The sequence below is a fragment of the Mustela nivalis genome (assembly GCF_964662115.1).
Source record: "Mustela nivalis genome assembly, chromosome: 16".
NCBI classification, from domain to species: Eukaryota; Metazoa; Chordata; class Mammalia; order Carnivora; family Mustelidae; genus Mustela; species Mustela nivalis.
Window position 1 is genome coordinate 3833688 of NC_139035.1, and position 26902 is coordinate 3860589.

Consider the following 26902-nt stretch of genomic DNA (forward strand, 5'->3'; position numbering starts at 1 on the left):
GAGCAAAATTTTAAAATGTGCTTCATTTAATGAACTTAAATATGTATAATATTCCTTCAGGCATTTTTTGAAAGTGAAGTGAAAAAAAGGTAAAACCAAAATGTTAACCTCACATTTTACGGGAGTACTATTTGAAGTGGTTTTTCCTGGAGGGCTCTCTTAAGGGTGACTCTGCTGGCTTCAATTTCCCTTTGGAGTCTGCTGGGGTAGAACAGTCTTTACATTCTGACCTGCTATCATGTCACCCAGAAGGGTCTCAGGTACTGGGCTGGGTCTGCCTCGCAGGGTCCAGTAGAACAATCCAGATGTGGACTTCTGTTGACAGTTGCTGCGGGTTATAGAAAACATTTAACACTGGGCGGTACTATGTAAATATTTCAGGAGACATTTTTGTATCACCTTCCTGTTTATATTTTATGTTTTCTGAACTATTGTTTAGTACTCTCTTTGCCAGTCATGGGACTTTTATTTAAGGGAAGAAACTTCAGTGTGTTTTTCAGAAGTATATTTTTGCAGAGGCCCGATTTCCTAAGGCCAGATCATTAAATGCAAGAATTTAGCCTTAATTATATTTTTACTTCGCGGTTGTGCCCAATCTTTTTCCTTTTTTTTTTTTTTAAGAAACTATAGCGTCAGGTCTAGTAAAATAGCCCAAAATCCTAGAAATTTTTAACCTCGTAGGATTTTTAGCCTTAAGACTAAACCTTTCATTTTAAAAATGATCTGAATAAAAATAGGTTTTTTTAGTCCAAACTATATATTTGAAATATTTAATTAAGTTTTGAAGAAACCAGAAAATTTTAATGTAGTCTTGTGCTACATTTTTGAAGGTTCAACCACAATCTCAAGAAGAAGAAATTAATTTTAAATACTGAAGTTAAAACATTTTAGTGAACCAAATCAAAGTTGACAGTTTTCTAATTTGATCTCTCACCTTTTTTACCCATCAGTGTGTAAGTGTTCATATACACAAGCTAGCTCTGATAATTTCTCCCCCGTTCACAGTGTATAAACTGAGGCTTTGGCACTTCCTCAAGAGATATGGTAAAGTGCACATTGCGCTACCATCGACCACTTTCCTTGCTCTTTTTGAAAATAATCCCATTCCCCAAACATTTCAAGAGTCTCAAGGTTTACAGGGAATGGGAACATGTATTCCAAGTGAATGCATTGGCCTGGTAATTTCACCTTTAGAACTGTAGTGTCATCTCTTCTTTAACAGTGACAAAGTAGTAAGTCTTTGTGTACACTTGGGACTATCGAAGCTTCAATTCCAATTTACTGTATATCAATAGAGGGAAAGCCACTATTCTAACACATCTGAACATTGTGTTCAAAATCCTCTTTTCTCTATGTTTTACCCAGACCCAAACTGGTAGAGTTTATTAAAACACATGATCCCCTGGAACATTATCTCTTGCCTTGTTTTCTTGTCTCCCTCTCTCTTAAAAAATCATGAGCTAGAAAACCAAACTTAGTTTTTGCAGTAGAACTATTAGAATCATTTCTTCTCTGTCAAGCATAGGACTGAAGTTATATTGTTTTCTTGTATTGCTTACAGGGTGCTGCAAAGCTGTGTACAATTAATGTCAAGGGTAGTAATTTACTGACAACACTTAGGCAAAGAGAACATTTTCAGAAATGGGTTTTATTATATTTCATCGGCACCACTCACTTTACTTTTGGTGGGTTTCAATATTTGAGTCAAAATATAGTAATAAAATAGTACATACGAATTAAGTATTCATCCAACAGATCCGACCCCCAGGCCCCCACACCCCTCACTCTGGCCACAGCTCTTGGTGTGGATGCTGCGGCGTGAGGGCTGCTCGTGCTCAGTGGCTGCTGGTCACTCAGGCTGGGTTGCCGTGTGACTGCCTGTCTGTGCCTGCTGTACAGGTGAGCGCATGTTCTGCACAGCAAGTGTAGACAGGCAGACACATGGCAACTCCGTCCAGCCAGGCCCTTGGCTCCTTCGGGTTTCCTCTGCTCATGGGCAGACACAATCAGTCTGTTTTCCAGATTTGGTGATTTGGGAGGGTGAGGGGGAAAGGGAGAGAAACACACAATAGAATTAAACATTACGACATTATGGAACTAAAACAAGTGAGACTTTTGACTTTATTCAGAAAGTACACTTTTACATCGGTTCCAAATGTGCTAACATGGAGAATGGTCGTAACTGAAAACTCACATTGAAATTTTAAGGAAAAAAACAAAAGAAAACAGAAAAAAAAAAAGATTAAACACAAGGTTTATTCTTAAATCCAATTCGTAGTAGTATTACTGGCCCCACATGCAGTCAGAGTTCAGAGTAATTGAACCAGATGTTTTTCCTCTTCACAAAAACTGCATATTTTAATACTGAAGTTAAAGATAAAGACTGTGTTTATACATGTTTCTTGTGGTAGATAAGTGCCATAGCCCTGCCCATGAAAAAGAAACTTGTCATTGACATGGAAACAGCAGCCATTTTCAAAATAATCAATGAGCCCAATGTCTTTGGCAGTTCAACCAGCCAACTTTGGTATCAGATGCTTTGCTAGTGGGGTTTTTACAAGGGGGTGGATTTTTGCCAATACGTCATAAAACAGTGAGAACGTATTTAAATTTCTCACGTTCTTTTTAATGCAAAGTTTTTAGTTATGGGTGTGAAAACCAAAATAAGAAGCAGTTGTGAGCTTACTCGCTCCTCTTCTTAATTAACTATAGCGCCATACCAGGCATCAAAAGGGTATAAACTAAAAAGTTGTTTCCCACAGTGCTGTTCAGAATGTGTTTTGGACATTGGTAGTACCACACAGTTGCAGAATAGTTTCTTAAACATAGGAAAGGAAACCTCATTTGATATCCAGAGAGTAAAACCAGACCCCTTGGAAAATTTTCTTATAATTTATGTAAGAAAGAGTTACTGGTGTTAAAAACACAGATAGAAAATGTAATTCTGGTGGCTCAAGGATAATCCTACTGGCTATTTTAGTATAAATGATCAATTCACATTCATAGAGGTATTTAATAAATTCCCTTGCCCTTTAAAAAACAAAACATTTAGATAGTCAAAATTCCAGTAAGTGGGATTTCTTCAAAAACAAAACAAAACCTTATTGTCCAAGGAGTGTGGAGTTTGGGACTTTTTCCAAAGAATTTTGAAGAAAATGCGTAGTTAGTTCCCTTTAACTGTAAAATTCTGAGAAAATAGCAAACAAACTTTATGGAGAGGAAAATGTTTTGAAAGGCTGAAAAAAATGCAGTTTTCTACACGTCTGAACTTTTATGCATTGATTAGATATGGTACAGTTTCAACAAAGAGCTGATAAGAGCAATTTTCCATTTATTTGATTTCAAGAAAATAAATGTCTGATTCTGTTTCTGGTCATCATTCTGAGTAGAGAACTTTCTTTTTTTTTTTGTCCTAACAGAATCAAAAACATCAGTAAACTTGGCTGCTATTTAGATAATTACAAGGTCAGAGTATGCAAAAACAAATACCTTACGAAAGTATTTTGGTATTGGTACTGCATACAGTGTAACAGAAGATATTTAGAGTGATTCACTTACAAAGAGTATATTGGTGGAAATTAAAAATTACTGGGATTCTGTATAGCTTTCCCTCTCTCTCCCATAAATAATCTGATCCCGTTAACTCTGCTCAATTAAGGGAATGATGCATGCGACCTGAAAATAGAAAGAAATATTTGTGAGTTTATATGCTATATTTTAATATGAAACAGTTCTAGTAAATTAAGATAACCCCAAAATATTTGAGCCTGAAAATCCATAGCCTTTTTTCAGGGAGAAGAAAATCTTGCTGAAAAATGACTGCTCTATTTATACAACTTTTGGAAAATTTTTTCTAATGGCTTTTTAAACTACAGTTATAGTTGTGGAATATACATACTTCATAGTTATGTTGAACCTGCCCTCAATCTTGTTAAAAAGACAGAAGGCTGAAAAAAACATTCAAGACTCTTTTTCCATCTCCCAACTAGAGTGAATATCAATTCATTATCACTTAAAATACTAGCTAAAATATAAAAGAGCTATTTCTGTTATCACACCATGTAATTTTTGATGTGATTATTTTACCTTATTTTCTCTTGTCTTTTATTTATTATCTTAAGGAAAAAATACAAGGAAAGAATTATCTTCTAAATCCTTTACAGCAAAATTAAACCAAAACAACTTCAGGAAACTGGCTGTCACGATAGGTCAGGATATTCAAAATGAAGATTTAATTATTTTCCTTAATTTACTTCATTACCTCTATTTATTAAAACTGATAAAGCTTTTAAAAAGAGACCTTCAAAACCTTTCAAAACTTTACATAGTTTACAGCACACTAAGGTGAAAAGATAGAAGAAAGATAGAAGAAACCAAGTAAGAAATTTTCTGTCTTCCCTGAAGATTCCTCCTTTCAGGTTGGAGCCTGACCCTCTGGTTAGTTTAAGTTGGGGTTTCTGAGTGATGCCCCCTTAGTTATTATTTGGACATTATTGTGATGGGTGAGATACTCTCCTTAGAAAAGAGGAAAACGGATTGTTTTTAGGGAGCAGAGCTCTTATAAAGTAATTGGAAGTTTTGGCTTCTCTTTAGTAAGGATGGACGCTGGTGGGGAAGTGAACTGTTTCACATTTTCAAGTTGTATTTTCCTCTTATTTCCTTAAAAAAAAAAAAAGGAAAAATTCTTTCATTAGAAGCTTTACGCCTCAGCTTTTTCTCACGGCGTGAAAAGCTTGGGTGGTCTATAAGGCGAGAGGTGGGGGTAGACGGTATATTTTGGTCTTTTAAAAACATAAACACCATTATCTGGGCCGAGAGACAGAAATGCCAAGCCGGAAGGACGTTAACCTATTGACTAACTGCAGGAAAGTGATCAGTGTGAAACTTTGTCCCACTGTAAACAATGTGATTTCTTTGATTTTGAGATCTGTGGCTTAAAAAAGGGAATGGGGTTTGAAAAATGTTTTATATCAATCCTCATCCAATTAAGAATTGATGGTGTTGAGGCTGAGGCCCTAAATTTCCTTTCTCTTGGATGCCAGAAAAAGTTTTGCTTTTATCTTTGTACCTAGCCTACTTCACCAGTCATCTACGCACTAAAATGAAAAATAACTACTGAGCTTCTATGAAATGCAATTTGGACAGGCCCTGCCAGCATTGTTCTCTTTCTGACGATGTACAATATTTAATTTTAATACTTACGATCATATCCAAGGGTAATTTGAGTTGAAGATGTCACTGTTGTTAGTTTCCTCTGGAATAGATCCCATGACCTCTAAAATATTTGTATATCTCCTTATAAAGTAATATCAAAATAAAGTTAAACATTGCTCTAATTACCCTGGAAAGAGAGCAGGTTATTTTACGATACATGTGTATTCATGCTGGGGTATAGCCCAGCGTATGAATGGCCATCCTATCCTGCCTTCAGTCCACAGGGCTTTATAAAGTGAGCTTTTACTTTTGAGCCTGAATTTAGCCCATCCGATTTAAAAGTAAGTAGGATTTCTTTTCCTTATTTAAAAGTTTGCATCAAAATGGCTTGTCGGGACTCCACCGAACACTTGTAGGCACCCCTAGGCTAACCCTCTACAAATCAATTCTTAAGGTTCCCATTCCTGTACTTATGCCAAGGACACCATCGGGTCCCCTCTATCTCCAGACTAAAGTTCGTCCTGAGGGAGAGAATTGGTGGGTGAGCAGTGATAGTTTCTTACAATCAGAAAGGCCATTTAATGTAAAGAAAGACATTTAAATTAAATATACATGAAAGGAAAGCAAGTTGTGAAATTCTGTCATTTATAGTTTAAAAAAATTTTTTGGAAAACTTTAAACATTGCCAAAGTCTTTTATAGTTACATTTCTTCTTTAGTAAGTGCATCAACTAGTAAAAATGTATTTCTTGAGAAAATAAGCTTCTGTAATTACCTCATAGTTTGTTTGTTTGTTTTCAGTTTCCTTGTGTAAGAGGAACTATGGATGTTTTAAATATCTCTTGTTCTATTAAAAATAATTAATATGCAGGCTTCCAGATCACAACAGAAAAAACAAAGGATGGCTTTATCATATCATTTAAGTGGAGAAGTGGAGAAGATGACTAAATAGATATCCTTGCTTTTTTTTTAACTAGAAAGTATGAATAAAAGAGATAACTTACATGTTCTTTATACCAGTTTGGGGATGATCAAAAGGGTAATTTAAAAAGTAAATCGTTTTCACAAAAGATAACTTGGGGAAACTTTTGTCATAAAATGTTTCACAAAAGAGAACTTGTTACAATTTTTAGATTGTTACAAAATGTACCATTTAGAAAAGGATTTGTTCAGGAACTGCTGTAATTTTAAAGAATTTAAAGGAGGACAAAAGAGAGCTCTTCATTTTTTCATAAAAGCCTATAGAACAGATGTTTTCATTAATAAAATAGTTATATAAAATGGAGGTTGAGGGAATTAGGGGTGAGGCAGTAACATTTTTCCAGAACTTTCTTTAGGAGGCCCACCTTTACAGTGCAGCACGGATCACGTTGCAACCAGACTTTCTCTGTTCTTCTCGCTATTGGGATTTCATTCAGCTTGAGGGATTTCCTCCCTCCCACCTTCTCCCCACCCCCCTTCACCTCCAGGACAGCTGGAAACGGACCAAAGAAAACTGTGCCTTTGTTTACAAATTCCTTTTTTATCAGCGGGTTTCTAGACAAAGTGCCTTATCATTTTAAATGCTCGTGGAAATAGCAGCATCGTAAAATAGCAGCATGAGGTCTCCGCTGACCAGCAATTATCAACCATTTTCGGATTAAAAAAAAAATAAAACTGTACCACAGAGATACGTAGTGGGGTATCTGTAGACAGAGGTGTCTGCTATTCTCCGACTTAATCAGTTGCTGACTCACTAAGTTCTGGGTTGGAGCTCTTTCTGGGTCAGTCCCATCTGCCTTGTCTGGTGGGCAAAACCTTGGCAGCCTCTACTTTTATTGTTAGATACTACTATTCCTGGTATTGATAGTATGTAAGTAAATTTTCCCAAAAAGCACTGTTCGGATAGCATTTTACAAATAGCAGATAGTCTTTACTTGGAGGCAAAATGGATTCAATCCTGGGATGTTAAAATTTCTACTGTAGCCCTTACCCAGATAAGTTTTTAGGCCCTTGGATTATTAAGTTCAACAATTAAAAACCAGCCTCATTAAATTACTCTGAAGTGTTTGGAGTGTTTTCATGTTTCGGTTGGAAGTGGGAAAATCTTTGAACTTAAGGAAATACTTGACGTATGAGTCTTCAGAAATCAAATAGCATACAATAAATCGCTCTGTACCCCAGGCTGCTCCTCTCTCGAGGGCGCGCTGCTCCCCACCGCACGGAGCCCTCCGTTTCCCTCGCAGGCCCTTGGCTCCCCACCTCGGCTCTCCTGGGCACAGACCAGGTGAGCGCTCAAGAAGGCCTTACCCACAGGTCTTCTTTGGAGCGGTCCTTTCTCAGCAGTGTCCCCGAGGGCTTCTGGGTCCCTAGTGTGCAAAACCTGTGAAGAAAAACACTGGGCGTGAGATTTGAAAAAGCAGACAAAAGTCTTCTCCTTGGAAACAGCCACTTTGGTCCCCGGACGTCCGCAGCGTTGCTCTCCCTTGCCCAGTCTAACCAATGTGCAGACTACTGTACAACGGCATTGTCCTGAACAGGTAGTCTGAACACTGGGGCGACGGAGCAGGATCTCCAGAAGCTTCCATCTATGCACTTAAAATCCTCTCCCGGTCTTTGGGAAAAAGCCTCCCTTCCTGCACCAGGGGTAGCTTTCGGCTCTCCCCCCAGAATTCTGCTGCACTGACTGAGACACACTCAAGGGCTGTGATTTCCAGTCTTGACGTGGCACATTTGCTGCAGACTGGGGAACTGGCAATGAATTTAGGACCAGGAAAAGGGGGAGGGCTGGGCTGGAGAGTCCATATATGGGATGATGTCACCCTGGGGAGGTTTGGGTATGCGCGGTGCCGCTGGAGAGACCGCTAGGATCGCCTGCTCTCAGACATGGGTCTGTGCGTAAAATGGTACCAGATGTTTTAGTGTAATGTTAAGCAGTCATTTCATCTTCAGGCCAGATTTTTTTCCTCAACTGGGCAGGAAGTGGGCCTCAGTATGGAAAAGCTGTAAAAAAAAAAAAAAGAAAGAAAGAAAAGAAAAGAAAGAAAAGAGTCGAGATGTACAGTTCTGCTGTGGCCAACTGAAAGTGAGTTAGTGTAGAAGTACAATACAAATCTGCTGTCTGGTCCAGGCTAGAAAAGTAATTTGAAGATAGAGGGTAGATTAAAAAAGAAAGAAAGAAAGAAAGAAAGTAAACAAAAAGTTGAACACTGGAAGTCAGGGCTCATTTGCCAACTTTTTGGAGCTTTCCTGTGGTACTTTATTTTCTGGTATTTCACTCGTCAAAAAGGGCAGATAAGTTCTTTTTTTTTTTTCCTGTCTCTTTCCCTCCTCCTCCTCGTCTGTTGGATCTGTCAGCGGCTTGCAGGCTGCTCTAGACTTGAACAGTAATTATAGCAACTTCCTGAAAGTGAAGCCCCCATGAAAAGTCTGGAGAAATGTTCTTTGTCATGGCCTCTACATGAGTAATTAGTTCCACATGTGGCCTTCCTCGTTTCCCTCAGCGATGCTGGCTGGCTCCCCGAGTGCCGTGCTGTATGGCTTGACCTACAGAAACTTTCAAGTTTCTTTAGTTTCTTGCACTACGAAATCCCGACTTCAGTCTTCTAACAAATTGCCTCTGGTCGATCTGTGCTCTTAGGTACAGCACTCTTCTTCACTGGGAATTCTTGATTCTGTGTGAAGATTTTATTTTATTTTAATGGAATGCCACTGCTTAAGTTTTTATCTCGAGTTAACGAAATCTGTTGAGATTTGCCAAGTACTGCTTGACCAGAGGTTAGAACATACCAGCCCACTGGCATCTCCTCTCCTTCTCCCATTGTTGCTGTTTTCAATTATATACGCTGTTGAAGATTCTGGGTAGACGGCCCTGCGACTGCCCCCCCCCCCCAGAATTCTGATTAAAGTTCGAGTTACCTCAAACAAGAGCTTGATGAATTGCCCTTCCAGAGATCAAAATGTGAGAAAATTCCTAGGTAGCTTCCAAATATCATTTGAGTAGCTAAACTATGAAACTCAGTAATCTTTAAAGAATTACAGCTAAAGCGGTTCATTTCTACTGGCCTTATGCGATACTTATTAGAAGCAGAAAAAATCAACCTCTTTTAAATATATTGGGTTGAATATTTCCAAAAGCTTCGAGTGAGAGCCATCTTAAAGCCTTCACGTACCATGAAATGTCTTCTCTTGAATTAACATATACCACTAATGGAATCTGAAGTTGTGACAAGTCCTGGTCACCTTGGTAGGAAGATTAAGTAAGATAAAAATGAATTATCCAGTAATTCAGGGTGGAACAAAGAGATTAGCACTGGGTACATCATTGATGGGGGGGTTAAAGCATCAGTGGAAATCAGAGGAGTTTCTTCCTATCACTGTGTTTCCACTTCCATACTTATGTCCATAGGGCCTATCCCGCAGTGCTTGAGCGAGCCCCGTATGCTCTCCCTCGCCTCCCCCTGCCCTATCACTGCTCCCATAATACTTGGAATAGACGAGTGTGACTACACACAATCTAATAGTCTTATTACGCATGAATATCAACTCTGTCCTTGCTCAGTGTCTATATGTTTATTCACAAATCATCCTAGAGGAGCCATGAGAGAGAGAGAGAGAGGCAGTAGTCAGCCAGGAATCCAGCATTCCAGGTGTGGGCTTGTTTCGGCCGCAAATAGTGAAAGCCTTTCCCCTGCCTTCTTCTCTTCCCATCGACGGACGGGACGTGTCTTGGTAATTTTGGATAAGGCACGTGGAAGGTGGTTCTCATCAAACTGCTCCGCAATTTCTTCTTACTCACACATCTGTAGTTTCTCAAACGTAGGAGCGAACCTTCCTCAAAAAGGGACTTTTATGAGGTTTTCTCTAAGGAATTCAAATTCATAATTATCTTTACTGTTTTTGAAGAAGTTTAATTGCTTTTCTACAGAGTACAACTATACAGGTTTTGTTCTTAACGTATGTGCTCGTCGCGTTGGGCATCTAGTTGACTAAAATGTTTTAGAGTTATCTTTCCTTCGAATAGTTCCACAAATATTCATTATTGCCTCCTCACATACTGGTCCCGATGCTAGGGACTGGGCATCTGAAGATTGAGAAGACACGATTCCTGCCCTCAAAGGGCTCACACTTACTTAAAATGTTAAGAATTGTTAATGTTAAGAATGTTAAGAATTTATAATGTTAAGAGTTAATGCTTAATCTGTGATCAGATTCCCTCTACAAAATCTTCCATGCCTCTGTGGGAAGTCCTTGGTATTCATTTGTAAATGGCCTGAGGACCTTTTCTATGTCTGCAAAGTTATCCGTTAAATACCATGTGATGGGCTCTGGAAAGCACAGTGATGTGCCAACAAAGACTGGCCTTTGAGAGCTAATGTTATTTAAGTTTTTTGCTTAAATAAGTTGGCTGTTTCAAAACATATTGACCAAAGTGATTGTTTGAATCAGTGGATAGTTTGGGGTGACTATAAAATTTGCTCTATTTTAAAATGTCATGGAAAGAAAACACTGTTTCAGTTGGTTACCATTCCCAAGCTTGGCACATCTTTATAACTTTAGAAATACTCAAACTGAAACCGGGACTAAGTCTTGTTTCTTTGTACTCATGAAGGGACAGGGCTACTAGTGTTTACAGTAGAGTATCTTATGACACCTAAATATGGTGTCACAGGTAATATGGATATAGCTTTAATTTTTTCGTTACAAAATTGGTGCATAGGTGTTATTAAAGTTCAAACAATAGAAAGTATGTAAAGAAAAGTTAATCATCTTCCCTTCCAACCTCCTAACCCTTTCTGCTCTCCCAAATCAGTGGTAACAGTTTTGTGTGATTCTTTTTACCGTCTTCTCAGTGGCCATTTATAGCTTCTTTACAGAGTACAAAATCTCTCCACATACAGTGTATGAGTTTTGTATAATTTATGTGGCAGGTATCATCATTCCCATTTTACTGCTGGTGAAACTGAGGCTTGTAGTTAAGCATATTGCTTCGTGGAATTACAGTAAGTGGCAGAACTCAGGCTTGTTGTAACGCAGACACCTGTACCCTGAAGCATATTGTCCTCTCACAGAGACCATTCTCTCCGCTACAGAGTTCTTACAGCACTTCTATTCTCTGTTATTCATTCGCTAATTATCCGCTGTCTTCTTAGTTCTCTACTGCAGTGTTACCAAGTGTTTCACGTATGTGGATTTTTCCCCAAATAGAATATAAGCTACCTGAGGGCAGGGATGCTGTCTGTACACTTTATTGGCCTGTGGCAGGTCATTTAGTATTTGGTCAAAGAATGATAAAAGCTACATAGTACGCATGCACTTTCTGATCAAGCCTTTATCATGACAATGATGCAAGAATTAAAACTACCTTATTTTTTAATCTCAAGTGGGAAACATGGATGTAGGTGTCCTCCAGTTGTGTGTCAGCCTGCACTACTGATTTAGAAATAAAGGTGAACATTTGGGCCAGCCATATTTCCTTGGTTATTTTTGGCCTTGTAATCTTCTGGAAGCATCCTGGTAGCTATCGGTCCCATAATCTGGTGTGAAAAGCAGGATCTAACCAAGTTGTGGCATTTCCTTTCTTGTTGTTTTCTCATTCCCACTTTGTATTTGCGATAAAAATCTAGTTGATCCCAGTTCATTGCAAATTAGGAAAGATGCCCCCACTTCGTTCGGCTTCATGTTGTGTGGATTAGCACTTTTTTTTTTTTTTTTTTTAAATTGGAAGCAATGTAATCCCGTAATCACCAGCATTTCCTATTTTGGGGGGCCCAGAAGGACTGGGAGATTTGTTGTAGCAAACGCTTTCCTGCCCTTCCCTGACTTCAGGGAAGGGCCGCCTTCGGACTCCACAGATTTTCCTTCAGCAACTGAAAAAGAAGTTGAATTAGAACAGCTATAAATCATAAATTTAATGCAATTGGGTTTTCAGCCTTTGAAATGCTTATAAGACGCAAAGACGGTGAGAGAGTTGATTTTAAAACGTACATTTACTAATGCACATTTTGTTTTGCCAGTCTGTAGCCTTTCCATTGCTGAGTCTGTTTATTTAGAAATCAGCCCCTAACCAACAGCAGTATATATTTTATGAACATTCTTTCCTCAACTCAATTGAGAAAGATAATGTTACGACTCAGAGTTTCACGAACCACTGTCGTGCACAGCAGCCATTTCTGCGTTTCAGTAACATAATACATCCGGCAGACAAACCTTAAAAACTCTGGCTCTCTTGGAAACCAGTCGCATGAAGGTAAATATATGATTTATGACTCCAGTAAAATTTCAAGCACTGTCTTGAAATCTTTAGGGAAAAGCAAGATAAAGAGGTAGGAAAATTGGTGCTGGCCTCTCCAGGCAGACTTTAAGTGAGAGCGTACTAGGAATGCAGTCTGCTGCCTGCTTCCGCCCCCAAAAGCTGGCGAGCATCATCTGAATGCTATGTGCTCTGAGCTCCCATTGAATTCCACGTTACAATCAGACTTTAAAATGAGCCCTGGCTCGCTTGGACAAGAACAATATGGTGTCCTTGGGTCACTGACCATTTTAGAATATTGCCTCCTGATGTCTTTTGGCCTCACCAATGTTTTATTTCCTTAGTATGACTCAGAAAGGAGCATGCATGATAGCAAAAAAGAAAGGAAAAAAGTCTCTGTGTGCATCCCATGAAGACTCAGAAAGCACGTTTTCCCCCCAGGGCTATAGAAGGTGACCTTTCCGTGACTGGGGGCTCAAGTGAAGCGTATTGGCTTCAGGGCAGGCCGTGTGTGACGGGAAGTTTCTGCCTTACCCAGAGCACCTACAGTTGTGTAGGGTCGTTTCAGAAGCTCCAAGTCTGTAAGTGGTGATAGACGTCCTTGTGGCATACATGGCACAGTATCTTTGTTTTAGGATTTATAATCTTCTGGTATATTCAAAAGTGGAAATAAAAATTATATGAATTGCTAGAAGGGTTTGATCCCACATACATCTGTTTAGTTGAGTATATTGTAATCACTGGTCTCTTAATTCTGTTCAGACTCTGGAGAATTTCTTCAGGGGACATATGACTCCATATTAAAATACTTCTATTCATGCCACCATGGCAATGTGCGTTACTTATACAGGAAAAAAAAAAAAAAAAGGAAAAGCACTTGGTGAATCAATTAGTTCGTATTGAAAGGTTATTTACATGTTGCTGGTGAGTATTAACTGTATATGTTTATAAACAGTTACATTATTTGCATATTAATCAACCCCAAATGGCTTCAGTTCACCATACAGAATCAGATCAGGTAACTTCACTGACCTTCAGGACTATAGTGCAAAAGCTATAGAGAAAGGAAAGTGTACGGTTTTCCATTTATAGGTTTGTTTTGTGTCCTTAATCCTTTTCTTTTTGAGCACTTATTTTATGTCAGGCCCCCGGGCTAGTTTTGTTCACATGTGATGGGATGTTATCCCACAAGCCCGAAGGTAGGATTTCCCCACGGCTACAGATGAAGAAGGGGAGGGTCGGGGAGGCAGTCCGGTGCGAGGCTTCTGGAGCTAGACCGTGTGTGTTTGAACCCTGGCCTCACGACCTGCTACGTGACCTTGGCGGTTATTTAACTGTTCTGGGCTCCACTTCCCAGATCTTTAAGATTGGTTTTCTTTGAGAATGAAAAAGGCTAACAGCGTGTGATGAAAACTTGGAACAGGGCCTGGCCCAGGCCTGCACCTCGTGCACGTTAGGTGCTGCCCTGAGGGCCCAGCCGGACCCCCACCTTGCTTCAGTGACTGACCCTGATTTCCCAGCCGGTTTCTTGGGTACCATGACTCCAAAGCCCAAGTAACAGCAGGGCTTGTTCAGGAACAAAGTGTGTTATTTTCTTCAAGATGTTTATAATCTCACTCAGTAAATAAACCATGTATGTGTAAAATGAGTAAAAATAGAAGAAAATACTTGATTCTGAAAGAAAGACAGCAGGATTGTTGTGGAGACACTGCAGTGGTAGCGCTGGCTCCTTAAGATAACCTTTTAGAGAATCTTTTTGAAAAGCCCACAATGCGCTTACTCTCTTTTGAGTTTATCCACTTTTATTATAGTTTTTTATATATATATTGACACACACGTGTGTGCATAAATGTGTGCGGATGGCTAGGTACAAATGTGTGTATTATGTGTGTGTGTGTTTTTTAAACTAAACCAGATCTTTATGTGAGAATTTAGCAACATCAAAATCAAATTCTTTCCGGGACGCCTGGGTGGCTCAGTTGGTTGGACGACGGCCTTCGGCTCAGGTCATGATCCCGGAGTCCCGGGATCGAGTCCCGCATCGGACTCCCAGCTCCATGGGGAGTCTGCTTCTCTCTCTGACCTTCTCCTCGCTCATGCTCTCTCTCACTGTCTCTCTCTCAAGTAAATAAATAAAATCTTTTAAAAAAAAATCAAATTCTTTCCCTTTTTAAAGTAACCTATTTTTTTTTTTAAGGCCAGAGTGTGTTCAATGTTTTTTGTAATGGTAGGCATTAGTTTTATCTGTGAAATGTGTGCACATTTAACCCATTTTTTAAAAAATTGTGCCTGTCAGAGCTTTGCAGGAACAATTGAAAGTTAACAGGTGTAAATTCGAAAGGAGACGTGTTCAAATGTAACATCTGAAGGGGACTGATTTCTTCAGAGGGGACTTACTGCTCCTTGCATTTAAAAACTGCACACACACTTTGGGTCCTGTTGGTTCGCTTTTGTTAGGGAATAGTTTACCCCCAACCTCTGCTTTTTTGTAACAGAGTTTTCTTCTGGTACATTTCACTTTCTTTTCATTTCACCTGGGTTTTTTTCAAGAAAAGACCTGGTCTTGTATTTCATTGGCCAGAGTGGATAATGACTGCTTTCTGGCTTGTTTTGCTGGAGAACCAGTAGAATTCTAAATAGATTTTTCTTTGAGTGATCTGGACCCCCCTGGTAATATTTGAGGGTGGCCCTGGGTGCTACCTGGCCCAGGGTGCGCGTCAACTCCTGGAAACAGTGCTTAGAATTCAGCTTGCGTTTTCGGGGCCTGGTGAAACGACATTACTGAGAAGCTCAGTAAAGAACCAAAAGAACTTAGAATTGTTTTTGTTTTGTTTTGTTTTGTTTTGGTCTTCTTTTTGTTTTCTGAACAGAGAAAACAGGAACTATAATAAGTAGCCTAAGAGAAACCTTTTGACTTTTGTAGAATCACCTTTGTCAGTAGTAAGGCCAGGTTGAGTATAGTGCATTTCCTTCCCTTTTTTCATGATTCCAGACCACGACATTTTCAGTACCACATTTCAGTTGGTTAATTTTTGGAAAGTTTAGTACCCCCCCCCCTTTTTTTAAATCTATAACAATGTGTAAGAAAGCTAGTGGGAGGTGATTTGCAACTAAATTTTGTCCTGTTTTCCGAATCAACCTTAATTTTATTTCCATCTTTGCATTCAGATCATAAAATAATCAGTGTTGGTCACGCAGTAATGTGAGTACTGGTTAGGTTGGATCCAATTTGTTAATGTCGAGTCTAACTTTATTATTGTTTAATTTAATTTTGTTTAGATCGTGTGTTGCATATTCAGAGTCATTTAGAGGAAGGTTCACTTTTGCCGCATTCCTCTCCTGGATCATTTTCAGTGTGTTTCTCTGTGTATTATGTATATGCGGGATTTTCTGAGTATATAAAATTCTCCGCTTAAAACTACCATTCCGCAGTACATGGTACCTATCTCCTTCACATTCAATAAAGAGGAGTTTCGGTGAATTTTTGTGTATGTGCGTGCTGTTGGAAACTGGAAAGGCTATGCTGAAAGCCATTTCAACTACCAGTGTATACTGTGACCATGAAGTGGACGTTTTGAATTAGCATTCACTGTGAAAACACTAAACCAAGTCGCTCAGGGCCTGGGGCAGAAGATGTTTGGTGATTTGATTTAGCGTTTGTACGGATTTAATTAATTCTATTTGATTTCAAAATTTCATCATTCTTGAAGAAATTCCACATCTTTGAAGTTAAACATTTTTTTAAAAAGTTCTTGTTTTAGGGGTGCCTGGGTGGCTCCGTCGGTTGAGCGTTTGACTCTTGGTCTCAGCTCAGGGATGGGTGTCAGGTTTGTGAGTTCAAGCCCTACGTTGGGGTTTGACTCTTGGTCTCAGCTCAGGGATGGGTGTCAGGTTTGTGAGTTCAAGCCCTACGTTGGGCTCCGCGCTGAGCTTAGAGCCTACTTTAAAAAACAATGTTCTGTTTTAATTCCAGTTAGTTAACATACAGTTCTATATTGGTCTCAGGTGTACAATATGCTTAAATCTTTGTATTCTTGGATGCAGCTGAGGTATACGAGAAGGAGCACCAGAACTGATTGGTTCTACTTCAATTCTCCTATTGTCTCATTTGTCAAACGAGAGGTGGTTGGGAGGAGGCCATTGGGAGACCGCCTGAATTAAATGATACAGATAAAACAAGTCGGGATACTTTCGAAAGCGTTCTGCAGTGACTCCTAGGGGAACAGTTGGGACAGTCGCCATGGCGGTGCCTTGGGGCAGAACAGTTTCTACCCTCGGTGACTTTGCTGGTGGCCCTGAATGTTTGAAGAGAAGAAAAGCAGAGAATTAGCTCAACTAGTTGTGTCAAAAGGCAGGGACATGTGTTAATGTCCCTCCATCTGGTATGTGTCAACACACCTCTACCGAGTGACCGAAAGGCATTCAGTAAAATGGGCTTATTGCTCATTTTTTAAAATTTATTTTCAGTGTTCCAGAATTCATTGTTTATGCACCACACCCAGTGCTCCATGCAATCCGTGCCCTCCATAACACCCACCGCTGGGCTCCCCCAACCCCCCATCTCCTCCCCTCCAAAACCCTCAGTTTCCTTCTCGGACTCCACGGTCTCTCATGGTTCGTCTCCCCCTCCGACTTCCCCCAACTCCCTCCTCTCCAGCTCCCCGTGTCCTCCGGGTTTACTCTTTCCTTCTCCTCTTCTCTGCTTGTCCTTCCCTCTCCACCCCTCTCTGGATCAGTGTCTCCAGTCCCAAATCTTCCTGTTTTTATTTTTTTTATTTTATTATTATTTTTTTCAGAACAAGGGATTAGAATGGAGGAATCGGTGAAAATACATACGCCATGATTTAAAAAAGATTTTTTATTTTTTCCTCTTTAATTTTCAGATGGATGAATTTCACCCGATGTGTGCATCACTTAAAAACAAGTAGCTCCTAAACTACATTCCATTGCTTTTATCCTTCCTCATGGCCTTTAAAATAATTCTCTTATGAGCCAGCAACTTTTGAGACAAAGCAAAACAAGACAAAACAAAACAGTCAATGTCTTCGGAAGGGAGAAGAGAGAATATTAGAGTTTTAGATCAATCATGCTGTCTTACTTTAAATCTGCTTTTTCATGGCTCCAGAGAATGTTGTATACCTAATACTTTCAAATAACTGCATAGACTTTATTGTCCATTTTGTTCATTCATCCATTTGCAGTTTGTGCTCTGCCGATTCTTCTCACAGAATCTGAGAAGTTTGTCTTGCTCTGATATGCATCACCTTTCGCACTGGATTAGAAGCTCCCTGAGGGCAGGGGCTGTGCCTGTGGCTTCTGGCAGCTGCATGGGGGCTTCTCACATGGCATCTGGCCAGTAAGTGCTTGGGACCAATTTGAGATCATCCTGAATGTGAAGACTCAAAAAAAGGGGAGTCCTTTTTTTTTTTTTTTTTTAAAGATTTTATTTATTTATTTGATGGACAGAGATCACAAGTAGGCAGAGAAGCAGGCAGAGAGAGAGGAGGAAGCAGACTCCCTGCTGAGCAGAGAGCCCGACACGGGGCTCGATCCCAGGACCCTGAGACCATGACCTGAGCCAAAGGCCGAGGCTTAACCCACTGAGCCACCCAGGCACCCCAAGGGGAGTCCTTCTTAAGGAAGAATCAAGACCACGAAAAATCTCCTTTCCAGTTTCTGTACATGATATTTTTATTTACCTTTACAAAGATTTAAAATACAAACTGCAGTTAGAACGCTGTAATACATGACCATTTGCAGTGCATTTGAGAGTGCGCTTGAATACGCCACAAAATGCTACAGATGCCATCTTGCTTAAAAATCACAAGGAGGAATTTTTTAGATGAATGTCTGCTGGGAAACTGCTGCCAGGAGAAATGTGGAAACCACATGAAATCCACTACATAAAGAAATCTGGTTTCCATTTCTGCGCTGCATTTTGTGCTTAGCAGGAAGAAGATAAACAAGCTGTTCAAAACTAAAGTGAATGGCGAAGGGATTAAATTTTAAAATCCCATATCGTAAATGTATTTTGGAATTTGTGAAATTTAATCCCATCACACTGGATCCTTTAAGACGGGAGAAACTGTGTTGAGTCTTCTGGTTTTAGATATCTCTGTGGAATGGATGAGTAATCTTCTTCCTGTTCATGAGTAGTAATTCAGCCATAATATTTGCTTCATTTGAAGTTAAAACGAAAATCCCATTCTAGTCTTTAGGGGCAGACATTATTTTCAGAGTGAGAAAAGGGAAGGAAGCAGGAAAACTCTCTTTTGGGGGGTTGGTTTTAGATCTTCCTTCTAGGGAAAGGAGAATTCTACTCTAATGTTAGCTGTTTTTAAAACTGTATGAAAAAGTATATGAGTGGGATAGACGGAGGGAGAAGAGCCGAAACTTTTTATTTTCAGAGAAACATTCTGGAAGTTTCTTTTTCAGTTTTCTGTTTAGTGGCTCTTACACAATTTAAATATGTTATCAAGTTCGTATTTAAGGAAGAATAGACCCGATTAAGGTAAAATCGACTCTAAATAACAAAACATTAACATTTAAAACATAAAGAATAATCATTCAGACCGTGATTTCCCTTTAATAAACATAAGGAGATCACGGGCGCCCATGTTTAGGAGTAGCAGGCCTGCGTTTCTAAATACAGTAGGCCTTGGGCTTTGAAGAAGCCTGTGAGATCAGGAAGATTATAAAATTAAGTTCACCCTATATTTGAGTGGATTTAACGTCTCCTCCCACAGTTTAACCCTACTTTGTGGTGGAAAAGGGAGGTGGAGTTAGTTAAGGTTTATTTTAATTATTTTTATTTCACACGTTGTTCTGCTCATCTGTCGCTGTTGTTCTACTGTTTTAACGTCCAGTCTGAAAACTTGGAGCTGGCTCCTCTCGATCGCGTACATGATTTGTCTAAGCCCACATTCATAGCCAAGGGATCTTTTGTCTTAGGAAGTGCCATTTTTCAGATCAGGTATAAAAATAAACGTCTAGTCACTCCATTCATTTGTTCTCTCATACACTCATTCATTCCATAAACATTTGTCAGACTCCTACCATGTCTTAGACACTGTGCCAGAGACAGAAATAAATAACACAGAATTTGAGCCTTCAAGGAGCTTGTTTGGGATGACTTAAAGGGCCAAAGCAGTTGTTGAGAAGGAAGAACGATCTGGAGGAACCTGTACTTACATAGAAGCTTGGGTCCTTCTAACGGTAACAGACCAGGGAGTCAACTGGACTTTCAGTGTGTCCAGCTCGACCACTTCGCTGTGTGCCCTCGGGAACATACTTCCCGCCCTTGTGATTTTGGAGAAGTTAATGAGGATTGTATAAATTAATCTGTGAAAGCTCTCCGCATGGAGCCTGGAATTTATTAAGCATTTTGTAAGTGTTAGCTTCAGGGATGAATTTCAGAATAGTTCACAAGTACAGTAGAGGCACCAACCAGTTAGAAGTGCTGTTGGCTATAAAAGCCTGATATGACCACACCAGAGGGTATGATCTGGATGTCCGCTTAGTTGGCTTCATTGCTATTATTGCTTCTACTTAGAATTTCTGAACCAAGTTTTCTGCTCCCCCTGCCATGGGCCAGGCTCTGTGGGGCTCATAGACCCAGGGCTTCTAGGGGCCTCCAATTTGTATTTTTGAAGTCTTTTTTTTTAAGTAGCTAGACTTGGTACAGACTTATGTTCATGTTCCAGCTCATTCAGGATATTTTTCTTATTTTCTTAGCTAATAACTTCTAGACGACACTAGAGCCAAGCCCTGAGTTCTCTATTTCTTTCCCCTGTTGTCTCTTGGTAATTGTGACGGTCCGGCTTTCTTCTTTCCCTCCCGTTTCTCTTCCTCCTTTGTGTAAGAAGAAAATAATATCTAAAGCAAAGTGTCTCGTGTTCTTTTTTAGAAAGAGGTACATACCACACAGACATAAATTTACTCTTTACAGTAAGCGACCAACAGTTCGAGGTGATAGAACCAATATAAGGGCATTTGGGGGAAGTTAAAAGACATGTGAGAAGTGAAGAGTGTGCTGTTGTTGCTGCCGCCTAGCACTGGTCACTTAACTGTGGTTCATTTACTTGCTCTCCCTGTGATACATTTTTCCATCTGTAAACATGTAGTGATAATAGAACCTTTGTCACAGAGTGTTGGGAAGATTGAACAAGGGAATAAATACTTATGAAGCACGTAGACCATGAAATTCAATAAATTTAACTTATTATGCTTAGGGTCTTAGGAGGTAATTAGCATTTAATACATTCACTGAATATATTCAGCAGATATTAAAACACTTATTTCTGCCAGACACTATTATAGGCACTGGGGTTACAACCATGAATAAAACAGATAAAAATTCCTGTCTTCGTGACAGTCCAGTGCAATGAAAAATAAAATAAAGCAAGAAAAGGGAGTAGAGAATCTGGGAATGGAGTTGCAATGTTAAATAAGGTGGTTAGGAAACAGGATGTTTGAGAAAGTATTTGCAGGTGGAAGGGGTGTGACATGTAGCCTTCTGGCTGAAGAGCCTTTTCTGGTGGAGGGGACAGCATAGGCAAAGGCCCTGAGGCAAAAGAATGCCAGGAGGATAGTGGCCCTGGAACAGGGCGAGAGGAAGAATTGGAGGAGGTGAGGTTGGTGCCAGGGACTGGCTTAATATGTGAGTTATACAGTGACAGACATGGAGAGGGATTTCAGGGACCAACCAATGAAAGCTTCTTAGAGGAGGAGGTAGATCTTGAAAATGGACAGGCTGGGACACCTGGGTGGCTCAGTGGGTTAAAGCCTCTGCCTTTGGCTCAGGTCATGATCCCAGGGTCCTAGGATCGAGTCCCGTATGGGCTCTTTGCTCAGCAGGGAGCCTGCTTCTCTCTCAGCCTTTGCCTGCCTCTCTGCCTACTTGTGTGTTCTCTCTCTCTCTCCTTCTCTCTGACAAATAAATGAAGTCTTAAAAAAAAAAAAAAAAAAGAAAAAGAAAAAGGACAGGCTATGAGAAACATATGGAAAAATGAGAACATTCCTATTTCGGGGAAGACCAGAAATGTGCAGGAAAGAAACAGTCAGTGGAAGAGGTAGGCTTGGAACATATGCAAGATATCCTGTCCAGAACAGAGGCTGACTAGTGGAGGAGGGAGAGACACAAGATTGGATAAATGCAGTAGGATTGAGAGCAAGGCAGAGGACTTTTGGTTTAAAAAAAAAAAAAAAGGTGGGGCACCTGGGTGGCTCAGTAGGTTCAGCATCTACCTTTGGCTCAGGTCCTGATCCCAGGGTCCTAGGATTGAGCCCCACATCAGGCTCCCTGCTCAGCGGGGAGCCTGCTTCCTCCTCTCCCTCTGCCTGCCACTCTGCCTACTTGTGATCTCTCTATCTCTCTGTCAAATAGATAAATAAAATCTTAAAAAAAAAAACATTCCCAGTCAATAGAAGCAAATCAATGACAAAATATTAAAGTCCAAATTTAAAATCCAAGTACACACTACATACTAACATTCTGTGAGGTTTGTTTTCAGAGATAAATAAAAAGTATAAAATGTAAATGATAGCTTTGAGGTATAATAAAGACAAATATCGATTTTTTTTAAAGTTAAATAAAAGATGTCCTACCAATATACTATTTAAATAAAAGATGTCCTAACATTGTATTATGTGAGTTTCAGTTATAAGCACCATGAATTGATAAACTAGATACCGCTTTAAGTATTAAAATCATAATCCTTTGGATGAATAATCTTGGTGTTGATAGAAATCAGGGACCTCATTCTGTTGGTTCTCTTTGTTATGTCCATGCCAAAGCTCTAAACATCGGGGCTGTGGTCCCCGCTGCTCTGTGCACACGATCACAGCCGCACAAATACGGTACAGAAATAAGTGGGACAGATGGCGTAGGTTACTTAGACGGTGACAACTGCCTTTGGAAAACTATCTTGCAGTTTGAGATCTATTGACATTATTTATTATTTTCTGCCTTTTTCTGCTTTTTTCAATGTAATCTTTTCAGAAGACGAGCTTTTACTTGAAAATAAGTTTCCATCATCAGATGACTCTGTCGCTGTGTTTCTGCCCAACCTTTAGTTCCTCTCCCAGCGAGTCTCTGCCCAAGAGTGCCGTGTTGGGTAGAACCTGCCTCACACGGGCCTAACCTGACTTTTCTCATGAGTCGATCCTCCTTAGAAATGGACCACTATGGATGCACACGTTTCTTTACCTTCCAAAAGGGAACAAGATTCAGTTTTATGGTGATTCTCACGAAATCTGTTTTAAGAAAGAGGTGATGTACTCATCAGCTGAGTGCTACAGCACAGACTACTGTCAGGAGACTTCCGGCTCTCTTTCTGACGTCACTGTCACCCTGCCGCGGGAATTCGGCACTGTGGGTTCTCCCTATTGATGAGTTTCTCTGTGAAATACGTACAAAATATCGGCTCCTGTGCATAGTCCAATTTCGCTGAGGGACAGTACAGAGCGATTGATTTCATATGTGCTATGAAGTGTGAATTTTTTTTAAAAGATTTTATTTATTTGACAGAGAGCATGAGTAGGCAGAGTGGCAGGTAGAGTAGGCAGAAGGAGAAGCAGGCAAGGAGCCTGACATGGGACTCGATCCCAGGACCCTGGGATCGTGACCTGAGCTGAAGGGAGATGTTTAACTGACTGAGCCACCCAGGTGCCCCGAAATGTGAATTACTTTTAAGAATCAAAGCAATTCATCTGTTAATAGGTTGAAATAAACACTGTTTAAAACAGTATGAGTTTACTAACTTTGGTTTGGAGACTGGATTATTTATTCTTTTCATCAGTGGTTTTGATGACAGACTTCAGAATGAGTTCATTAGTTTTGGATGACACTGAATTAGGTGGTGATGTTAACCTCCGGAATGATCCAAATACAAAGTGGCATGTGCTGTGCCTTCAAACAATGAATAAAATATAGAATAAGTTCAGGAAGAACCAATGAATGGTGCAGGGCTCGAGAGAACCAAGACCCGAATGTCACCATGACCCATTTCCCAAAGTAACTTCAGTATTGTAGGATTCTTACAAAGAATATTTTTTCTTATTAACAACTTAAAAAAAAAAAATGGGATGCCTGGGTGGCTCAGTGGGTTAAGCCTCTGCCTTCAGCTCAGGTCATGATCCCAGGGTCCTGGGATCCAGCCCTACATCGGGCTCTCTGCTCAGTGGGGAGACTGCTTCCCCCTCCCCCTCTGCCTGCCTCTCTGCCTACTCGTGATCTCTGTCTGTCAAGTAAATAAATAGAATCTTTAAAAAAAATAAAGTTTACCACAACATCAGAGGGAAATAATAGAGATGTGAACTTAAGAGTGTTGCTGGAATTGGGTAAGGGGAGATCTCACACGCATCAACAGAGAACAGTTCCCCTCTGCTTGGCCTTGGTTCTACTTAATGGCACTAGATCCCACTTTAATGTTCAGATTTTATGAAAGAGATGAAAATTTTAGGGAGGGTACCATAGATGAGCAACTAAAATGATTTGGGGTTGGAATCTGGCGGTATGATGGGCAGGGAGAGGGGGATTGGGGCAGGGAGAAGGTGGGGTTTTGACAGAGGAAGAAGCTTAAGATCAACTGTCTTTAAATTGGATTCCAGTGGGAGAAGCATGTTCAGCCATACTTCGTCTTCCCGGGAAAGTAAACTAACGAATTAGTTTAGTTGGAACTTGTGAATTCCAACCAGGGATGTAGACGGAGCAACAGAAAACTCTCCGCGAAGTGGGGGCTGTTGAGCTCTTGGAGGCACTACCGCCATCGGCCGTGGCTCTTCTCTCAGTGATTCTCTCATGGAAATGGGATTACCCATTTTGCTTGGATGACTGGTTCTCTAATTTCCTAAAAGCGTGATTCTCTAAGGCAATATTTTAGTTAAAGTATATTTGCAAAAGATTTGAAAAATTAGTTCAATCTCTCTGCATCCTTTGGTGAAATTTCTTGCTATTCAGGTACTTCAAAGAATTCACTCAACCAGTGCATACGGGCCTGGACTTCTGTTAGTAGATGTTTTTATAATGGTAGGAAATAGCAATGCATGCTGTTCTTGTCATTGAAAAACAAGGCATAATTTCTTGCCTAATCTCTGCTTTTGATTATGTGGAGTTTTATATAAAGAACATACTTTAGACCTGGTATAATACAATGGCATATCTGTTGTTGCTTGATTTCAGCCTTGAGATTTCGCTTAGAGAATTCATGATTTGTAATTCCAAACATTTGGCAATAAATTCTGATCTGATTAATGTTAGGTAGCTTATTGTAAGATGTTGTCATGGTGACCATTACTCAGAAACACAAATACACATGCAGAACAGACCAAAAAAAAAAAAAAAAAAGATTTATTTCTAATGTATTTTTTCTGCTTTAAAAGTACTCCAGCCAGGGGTGAGAAAGATACTTTTTCCTTGAGTACCTTTTTGTATTTTTTGAATTTTAAACTATGTGACAATGTGTTGCCTGTTATTAGATGTTACCTTTTAATACTAGATAATTCTTTTTATAGAACTGAAAAAAAAAGTCAGATTTCTCAGAATAATTTACTTCCATCTTTTTAAAACTATTCTCAGATCATTACATGACAGTGTTTTTCTACTGTTTTCATTGTTTTTAGGGCTTCAAGTGAGGTGACCTGAGTAATGGAAACAGAGGGTGTTTTAAGAATAAATACCTGTCCAAACATTTTTTTTTTAATTTATTTATTTATTTGACAGAGATAGAGATCACAAGTAGACAGAGTGACAGAGAGAGGGGGAAGCAGGCTCCCCGCTGAGCAGAGAGCCCAATGCCGGGTTGATCCCAGGACCCTGGGATCATGACCCAAGCTAAAGGCAGTGACCTAACCCACTGAGCCACGCCGGTGTGCTACCTGCCCAGTCTTTTAAATGCGTGATAGACACGCATGTACCTTTCTTTCTTTCTTTCTTTCTTTTTTTTTAAGATTTATTTAAGTGTGGATTTTTTTTTTTAAGATTTTATCTATTTATTTGACAGAGAGAGATCACAAGCAGGCAGAGAGGCAGGCAGAGAGAGAGAGGGGGAAGCAGGCTCCCCGCCGAGCAGAGAGCCCGATGCGGGACTCGATCCCAGGACCCCGAGATCATGACCTGAGCCGAAGGCAGCGGCCCAACCACTGAGCCCCCCAGGCGCCCCCGCATGTACCTTTCTAAAAGCACTTGCAGAGGAGCTTCTGCCCCTTCACACAAACCGGTGTCCTTCAGACTATATATAATATCGAATTAACCATTTTTTCAAATAAGAAACAAGCACGGTCAGCAGCAGCTCCCTACTTTCTGTCATGACGCAGGGGCCAGGGGCGAAGCTACTCTGCAGAGTGTCCGGAAACCAGGCGAAGGCACAGGCCGCGGTCAGGGTTGGGATCAGCGCGCGTCGCGGCCGGAGGAGTCGAAGCGCCCGCCCTCCGGGGCCTGCGGCGGCCGGTCTCCTCGGGGTCTCCTCGGGGTCTCCTCGGGGTCTCCGGGGAACGAGGACCGCCGACGGAGGAAGACGGCTCGTCGTTGGCTGGAGCCGGCCCACACCCGCGCGGAGAGCCCGGCCGGCGGCGGCCGACCACGTGGCGGGAGCCGCGGCTTCTCCGGGCGCGAGGCGCGGGTCGCGACGGCCTGGTGTGCGCGGACGCCCGCCCCGCCGCCGTGCCGGTCACTCTGGCGCCCCACGGAAGAGGGCCGCGACCTGAGGGCCGCGCCTGGTCCCGGGAGAAGCGAGCTCGGCGCCGCGGACGCCCAGCCGGCGACGGGCACGAGCTCCGGGTCTCTGTTCCGACGCGGCGCCCGCGTCTCCGTGGAAGCGGAGTCGGTGAACGAGCCGAGCCCCGCAGGCCGAGACGGGGACGCGCCTCAGAAGAGCCCCACGCGACGGTGTGTTTTTAGGGGACAGAGAGACGCCTGCGTGTCGGGGGCGCCGCAGGTGCACAGCTCCTCCGGCCCCGCACGGCGCGCGCTGCCGCTTACGGGACGCGGTCAGAGGCTCGCGCCCTGGAGTCGCAGGGCTGTCGGGGCAGGGCTGTCGGGGCAGCCGCCGCCGGTGAATCCCTGGCCTCCGCCCACTCCGCGGCGCCGGCCGCGCTGCCGTCCTCGGCCTCCTACAGGAAGCCCTCGGTGCCTGCTCGGCCTCCTACAGGAAGCCCTCGGTGCCTGCTCGGCCTCCTACAGGAAGCCCTCGGTGCCTGCGCCGCGTGGAAGCCGCGGCCTCCCTGCGAGGCGTCCTGCTCGCCGACCCGCCGCGGCGCCGGCCCAGGGTAGCATCTTACAGCGAATACTGCGTGTGGACCTTCAGAGCTTCTTCGCATAAAACCCCTGTTTTTAAGACGAGCTTTATGCGTCTTCGTAGCGTCTCTCTACTAAAATGTTTAAGCTCCTCCAAGCCAGAAGGTCACGTTTATTTCTCTCATTTTGAATCCTCCACGTTGATTAAAAGACTCATTTCTGCCACCAACTTTCATCCGTTACCCTGACATGTGCCAGGCACCGTGCTGAGTTGCTTGGAATGTG

At 41.4% G+C, this 26902-nt stretch overlaps 1 protein-coding gene and 1 long non-coding RNA gene across 8 annotated transcripts in view; one reads left to right on the forward strand and one right to left on the reverse strand.

The window, feature by feature from the left end:
- Positions 1–26902, forward strand: part of DNM3 (dynamin 3) — a 536286-nt gene that overhangs the window by 291248 nt on the left and 218136 nt on the right. Inside the window, exon 15 of one of the 7 annotated variants that reach the window (XM_082702690.1) lies at positions 15664–15856. The exons of 5 other annotated variants lie outside the window; for them this stretch is intronic. In XM_082702690.1, the coding sequence (XP_082558816.1) occupies positions 15664–15693 (30 nt within the window). In that variant the 3' untranslated portion in view covers positions 15694–15856. Of the gene's footprint in view, positions 1–15663; positions 15857–26902 lie in introns of those variants that run through there. One more of the 7 variants, XM_082702689.1, reaches the window with a different exon arrangement.
- Positions 1629–9079, reverse strand: LOC309850304. The gene is made up of 2 exons (XR_014304179.1): positions 3559–9079; positions 1629–2011 (listed from the first exon to the last, which is right to left on the reverse strand). It is a non-coding gene; the product is annotated as an uncharacterized lncRNA (long non-coding RNA).